The sequence below is a fragment of the Manihot esculenta genome, chromosome 14, assembly GCF_001659605.2.
Source record: "Manihot esculenta cultivar AM560-2 chromosome 14, M.esculenta_v8, whole genome shotgun sequence".
NCBI classification, from domain to species: domain Eukaryota; kingdom Viridiplantae; phylum Streptophyta; class Magnoliopsida; order Malpighiales; family Euphorbiaceae; genus Manihot; species Manihot esculenta.
In genome coordinates, this window is record NC_035174.2 from 24,407,600 (window position 1) to 24,415,328 (window position 7,729).

General features: G+C 28.7%; 1 protein-coding gene across 1 annotated transcript; it reads left to right on the forward strand.

The window, feature by feature from the left end:
* The first annotated feature begins 1,013 nt into the window (after window positions 1–1,013).
* Window positions 1,014–5,514, forward strand: LOC110631168 (ankyrin repeat-containing protein ITN1). Its single transcript, XM_021778905.2, has 6 exons — window positions 1,014–1,134; window positions 1,622–1,694; window positions 1,886–2,371; window positions 2,490–2,627; window positions 4,193–4,635; window positions 4,713–5,514. The coding sequence occupies exons 2-6, from the start codon at window positions 1,661–1,663 to the stop codon at window positions 5,367–5,369; spliced, it is 1,758 nt and encodes a 585-aa protein (XP_021634597.1). The 5' UTR covers window positions 1,014–1,134; window positions 1,622–1,660; the 3' UTR covers window positions 5,370–5,514.
* Window positions 5,515–7,729: the final 2,215 nt, after the last annotated feature.

Sequence of the window (7,729 nt, forward strand, 5' to 3'; positions counted from 1 at the left end):
TATTGAGTCAAGATTGTTTCATTTTAACTCAATTTTTTAATTTATTAAAAAATAACTCTAACATAAATTTTGATATTTAATTTAACTGAAATTAGATTGATAACGCGATTAGAATGAGATTATATTGTAATTGTCTAGAACATGCTAGAGAAAAAATGTGAGATGGTATTATATACCTAAAACAGTTATTTCGATACTCAAATCAATATCGTGATAAACTAGAGAAAATGTAATGAACTGTTTAGAACTTTTGTATTAGAGAATAGCGAATTTTTGCCACTTGAATTCTTCTTTTTTAATATTATAAGAAAATAGAGATAAATATAATATTTCTTAAAAATCTAGCGATAATATAGCCGGCTGCTCAAGAATCGTCAAATAAGTCAGGCAATCTCACAATCTCTAACGAAATGGAAATGTGCTTGATAACGGTAATTTTGTGCAAAAACTCAATCTATCAAAAAACAATGAGTCCGAACAATAGTCTAGATTTTCAAACGTCTGAATCTCCCTTCTGTGGTGAGACCTGACTTTCCACCTATTCGATTATTACCACATGACCACTTGATTATAGTAACAACTCATTATTTTACTTTAAACAAATGTTATATAACATTAGTACTCATAAAAAATAAATTTTAACCTAATCAGCTGTCTAGTCAACTGGCCACATAAGTTAATTTGGATCATCTTAACTACCAGAAATTTTGATTAATATATTTCAATTTGATCTTATAGTAACAAAAATTATTTACAAATAATAGTCCATCGAAGATTATTAATGATTAAATTAAAGGCACAATAGTTGGCACCGAAACAATAATGAAAGACCAACGCGCGCAGTTTCACATTAACAATTTATTAAGTCAATTCCAATTCCAATGAGATGATGGGCTAACTTATAATATATTTCTCGAAACAATAGTGTATTAATGATTAAATTAAATGCGCAACAGTTGGCAGCGAAATAATAAAGAAAGACCAATGCAGTTTTACATTAAAAAATTAATGGTTGCAGGTTTATCAATAATGGTCACCTCTCTCTCTTTATATACCTCTTTCATTTGGCAGTCTCATTCCCCCAAAGCCAACCCATATGCTTTGAAGCAGCGTTAACTTTTTCTCTTCTTTCAGGTGAGTCCTTTGGTATTTGTATTTTTCTTAATCATTGTTATTTTTAGCTTCTAAGTTAAGCACTAACTGCTGTAAGTATTTTCTATTATATTTATTGTTTTTATACTTGCAGTGAATTTTTAACCTGTTAGAAATATACATATAAAACATCATAATTTATTATATTATACTAAATCTAATAAAAAAATTTTCTATTATATTTTTAAATTTTAATTATATAGAAAATTAGTAATCTTTAAACATTTACGTTTTGATTTTTCTTTATTGTGAATAATAAATATTGTGTATGAACGTTTAAATATGTGAATCTGTCTAATATAATTGATCTAATAATAAAAATATATTATTATTCACTTGAAATTCGAGTTTTCATACTCTTAATATTTTTATAGTAAAATATAGATCTCATCATTATTAATCTTTTTATTTTAATATATTTAATTTTAATTAGGATTTGAATTTGATATTATTGCAATTTTGATGGCAGGTTATTTAATTTAGAATATCTTAAATACTTTTTGTAATAATGGCCGATGTTGAAGAAGGAAAAGCACATTTAGGTACGTCCGTTGGCAAACCACACTATTAAGAATACATATACCATGTTTAATTTTTAAAAAGTGGCTTGTATGCTAAATGCTGTTTTGAAGTTAATCTTCTCCTGTCAAAAAACACTAGAAAGTATTACCGATCCATTGCATATACTATTTATTATTTTAATGAATGAAAATTGAGCAAACAATCTTTGCAGAGAAAAGAAAGAGACAATTAGAGTTGTATAAAGCGGCAATGAGTGGTGATTGGGTGACAGCAGAAGGCATTTTGGACAAATATCCAGAAGAGTTTGAATCTACGATCAATGCACAAGGGGAGACTGCACTGCATATTGCAACTGCAGCTAACCACGCTCAATTTGTGAAACAAATGGTTAATAAGATCCCAGAAGAGAAAAAACACTATTTAGCTATCAAGGCATCAAATGAAAATAATGGTCAAGGAAATACAGCTTTCTTCTATGCTGCTGTTTCTGGAAACGTTGAAGTTGCTCAAATTATGTTGAAGAAGAACGATAGTCTAGTAATGATTCGAGGCAAAAGAAATGTTTTACCTATTCATGTTGCAGCTCTGGTTGGCAATAAGGAGATGGTGCACTTCCTTTATAAAAAATGTAAGGAACAATTAAAAGCAAATGATCGTAAGGCTTTACTCGTCCCTTTGATCCACTCTGAAATATATGGTGAGAATTTCTTTTCCCTTATTGACAACTCATAACGAATAGTGGAAATTTTGCATTGAATATGGTTAATCATAATGAATCAATGTTTAAGCTACTATGCTTTTATGTTTTGTTGTAGATGTTGCATTGAATATGGTGGGAGATCACTTAGAGTTAGCCACTGCAAAGGACGTTAATAATGAGACAGCGTTGCATGCACTTGCCACAAAGTCTTTCAATGATAAAACTTCATCGTCCAGTTCTTCATTCAACCTCTGTAAGTAATCCCTCACAATTGTGAAATTATTTTGCAAAAATTGCATCTTATAATTCATGAGCTATCAAATAAATTTGGCCTAATAGGACTAAAAATCTCCATCTTTTCGCGCTTTGATATTTTAGTTGTAAAATTTTAATTTTGGCCCTACATACTAAAAATTTAAAATTTGAAAAAGTTTTATCCAAATCCAAAAATGAATTCGAGAGAAGTTTGATAATGTCCAAGTGGCCATCTATGTGGCATATTTTATTTTTTTGGTAATGAACCCTGCATGATATATCAATATTACTAATATTGATTTGCTTTAGTTTATGGAAAACCAAATCAAATCGAAAAATAAATATCGATTACATCGAACTGAAATTCCCAATTCCCATATCAGCAACAAGGAACCAAAACAAAAGTTTGAATTAAAATTTGCAAGCGACAGAAAGCAACTGCTCACCCAGACACTTCTCTTCATACCACCTAGCTTCCTTCCTTCTTTGGATGATGAGAGCCCATCCATCACTAATCTTGAGCAGCTTCTTCTTTTTATTCTTATTCTTCACTAGAGATGTAAAACGATAGGATCTTATCTCTTTTGCCTCGAAAGTGGAAAAAATTGTAGCTATTTGGGTTTATTACCTTTGGATCTTCTTCTAAAGAAGTAATTTGTTGAGATCCATGCTTTAAATTCACCTGTGTTTTTATGCCTCCAAGTTTGCGTGTCCAAGCCGCCATACACAAATTGGAGATAAGGGTTTTTGATTGCTTGGTAGAGGTATATATATTATGCCATTTATTATATTGGGGATTTTGGTTGTATGGTAGAGGTGCATATGTTATGTCATTTATTATATTGAGATTTTGATTTAAGATTTCTTGACTTGTATAAATTTTCCTTTTAGAGTATTTTTTTCTGATTTTAAGAATTTTATTTGAATGTTTACTGCTATTTTACTTGTTAATTTGATTGTTTATAAAGGATTATATATTGTGTTATTTGTTTGATTAAGATCTTGCAATGTGATTTAAGAGTTTAATTTGTGTAAGATTTTGCGTGAAATATATTCTTCTGAATCTAAGAATTTTAATTTGGATATTTATTATTTAATTTATTGAAATTGAAAATCGTGAGTTAATTAAGTATAAATTAATTTTTCTTCTTATGTTGGGTTATCTGAATGAAATATCATAGATTGAGTTATTGGGTTGAATTAGTAATGTTGATATGCTATGTAAGATCCAATGACAAAAAATAAAAAATTCCATATAAATTGTCAACCGAATATAACTACACTTTATCTGAATTTATTTTTTAATTTAGATAAAATTTCTTTAATTTTTTTAAATTAATTATTAGTATGTAGTGTCGAAATAAAAATTTTAGGATTAAAATATAAAAACGCATAAAATTGGAGATTTTTAGTGCTTTTAGACCTTAAAATTTTTATGGTCACGCTAGCAAAATATAGTTTTCATTAACAAATGTCCATCAATGATCAAGTACAATCTCATAAAAATTTTAATCCTTACTAGTAGATTATCATCATTGACAGTTATATATACATATATCTCAGTTTCAGTCTTGAACATATTCCAGAAGAAGAAAGTAGTGCAAAAACAAGGGCTTGAGCTAGTCAAACTTCTTTGGAAGAATGTAATATTGATGCAAGACGAAGACATTTCAAGATTGATGACTGCAAAATCTGGGAAACTAATATTTATCGCAGCAAAACAAGGAAATGTGGAGTTCTTAACCACCCTAATAGCTTCATATCCTGATTTAGTATTGAAAGTGAATGACAATAACTATACCATATTTCATGAAGCTGTTTTGAATAGACATATCGATATCTTCAAGTTGATATATGAGATCGGTTCGATCAAGAATTTCATAAACTCAAATAAAGATAAGGAAGGCAATAACATTCTACATTTGGCTGCAATATCGGTACCAAGTCGACTAAATGATATACCAGGCCCAGCTCTCCAATTACAGCGGGAACTACAATGGTTTGAGGTAATTATGATTTAGCACATACTCATGAACAAACTATGCATGTTAGAGATTAGTAAGCATTCACTATCCAATTGTAGGAAGTGAAAGCAGTGGTCAGTCCACAACAGATAGAAGCAAAGAATAAAGGAGGGCAGACTCCACGAGACATGTTCATAGAAGAACATAAAGACTTGAGGAAAGATGGGGAGGACTGGATGAGAAATACTGCAAATTCATGCATGGTTGTTGCTACTCTAATTACCACTGTGGTTTTCGCAGCAGCATTTACTGTACCTGGTGGAAATGAGGGTAATGGGAACCCCATTCTAGTCAACCGCACTTGGTTCCAAATTTTTGCCATAACAGATGCAATATCTTTAATATTCTCAGCTTCTTCGGTATTATCCTTCCTCTCTATTCTTACTTCTCGATACTCAATGGATGATTTTCTCATTTCATTGCCAAACAAATTGGTTTTTGGACTCCTTTTCCTTTTCATAGCAATATTAACAATGATGGTAGCCTTTGTTGCAGCATTTTTCATCATTTTCAAACAAGGATTGCTCCGATTTGCATTTCCTATTGCCGGAATCGCTATTTTTCCAATCCTTTTGTTTCTTTTCGAGCACTTTCTGCTCTTTGCTGAAGTGATTCGTTCAACCTATATGTCCTCCAGACTTTTCAGGCGTAATGAAAATCGTCTCTTTTCTAAGAGATTAGTAAAAAATCTTAATGACACTAATAAATCTTCTTAAATTAGCAAAACGCCTATATTTTTCTTTTTTCAGTTGTATAAGTAACGGGATGAACTTGTATTATTTTTTTTTATGTATTCATAGTTTTGTAATTTAAATGGAAAATTTGTGAATTCGTTTATGAAATTTAATCTTCTTTTATTTAGTTTTTATTTATGCAAACGAATAAATTTATTTGGTGTTAAATTAAATTCTCTTATCGAATGTGTCACATGCATTTGAGGTCACTTCAGTTATTCTATGTGCTTAGTGCAATTTTCCAATAACATAATACTATTGTACTAGGTTATATGCTAAGGAAAGGATTTAGACTAGTTGGATAATAACAGGGACTTGTGAGAAGGACTGTGAGCTTGTGACCCACACATTTTAGAGGTCTACCAATTCTTTTCATTTTCTTATACAATGATGCAAATTGCCATAGTGGATATGCATGAAACAAAGATGTTAGGAAGCTCCATTTGTTTTTCTGAAAATATTTTTTAAGAAAATATTTTTTATATTTTTTAATATTTAAAACATTCAAAAAAATTAATTAACAGGAAATATTTTATTGGTCAACGAAAAACTAAGTTATTTTGAAAAAAAAAATAACTTTCTTTTTTTTTTTAAAAGTAAACGGTTATTTTCTATACTTTTAGAATTTTACTAAAATCTTAATATATAAATTTGTTAATATATTTTATTTTTTAAATGAAAATTAAATAATAAAAATAAATTATTTTATTAAAAAATATTTTTCAAATATAAATTATTTTTCACAAAATAAACGGAGTAAGCTTATTCAATAATTATATTTGAAAAACCTTATATAACCCGACTTCTTCTTTTCTTACTTGGAGTCTTGAAGAGAAGTGAAGGGATATGTGTGTGTTCTTATAGGAGATAGGATTTGGGAGTTTAGGATATTTTGGGAGGGGAAGGAGATAATGGCGTGGGAGATGGGTGAGAATGGTTGTTGGGTTTTACATCCTTGTCAAACATGCAAATGAGTTGCAAGTTGGTTGTGAACAAATAGGGAAATTCAAGGGAGTCTTTATTTCAATGTAAGTGTTAAGTTGGGAATGAAACAAAAATGGCTGGGAATGAAACAAATATCGCTAGATATATGTCATGGTAACTAAGGGTGTGTAGTTTCATTCCAATTTGAGGACTTATCTAGGAATCAAAACCAAACTAAACTGAAATTTGATGCAATAAATTAATTAAGTTCTTTGTTGTTTCGATTCAGCATGATTTTTTATTCTTAGGTTATAGTCACTACAAGCATATAATTTTTTGTGGGGAATTTTTTCTCACTAGAAGTGTAAATTTAACTACTATAAATACTACTACTGAAATTAATTTTTGTCAATAGGTGACCACTAGAAGTGCAATACAAAAGACATTTTGCCACTAAATATATACTTTATGGAGAAATCTTATTCCTTAAAAAAACATAATAGCAATAATGGAGAAATCTGATTCTTAAAAACGCATAATAACAATAATGGTGAACTAAATTATCTACAAAAGTTGAAAAAAATTATCACAAAAAGTAATTACTATTAGTGGCACATGGAATTCCCCATTAAATTTAAAAAGAATGTTTTCACCATAAATTGACAAGCTTTTAATGGCAAAAATTTTTCCCACTGAAGAGTTAAGTATTAGTGGCAAAAATGTTCTCCACTAAAAGATGGTTTATTAAAGTCGAAAATATTCTCCACTAAAAAAATTTAGTAACGGATATTTTCACCGTGCTCAAACGTTCACTGTTAAAAATTATCCATTTGCGAGGAAAACTTTCCTCACTTTCCTATTATGAATAAATTGTTATTATTAATGCTCACATATATAACAATATTAATGATAATTAAATATATCCATATTTTAATAATCATCTATTTATTATAGTTTATTAAAAAATTAAAATAAAAAACAATATAAAACTACAAAAATATGTTTTTTTGACTTAAAAAAATATAATTTTTTTATTATGATAAAAATTATAATATATATATTAATTAAAAAAATATTGACAACGGACGTGTGTATAACAATAGAAACATTAGAATTAATTCACCTACGACCATAATTAAAGCAAGAGAAAAAAAAAATGTCTTACACCTTAAAATAAAAGTTTTATTGATAAGAAAACATATATATCCATATTACACATTTTAAGATAATCAGCTGCAAATAATTTATTTTTGCATAATTACTTAGAAATACATAACTGTTAAATATGTGCATAATTACTTAGAAATACATAACTGTTAAATATGTGCATAATTACTTAGAAATACATAACTGTTAAATATGTAAAAACAAAATTATAACAAGGGAGATTTATAATTTAGTCTCTGTATATTATTATT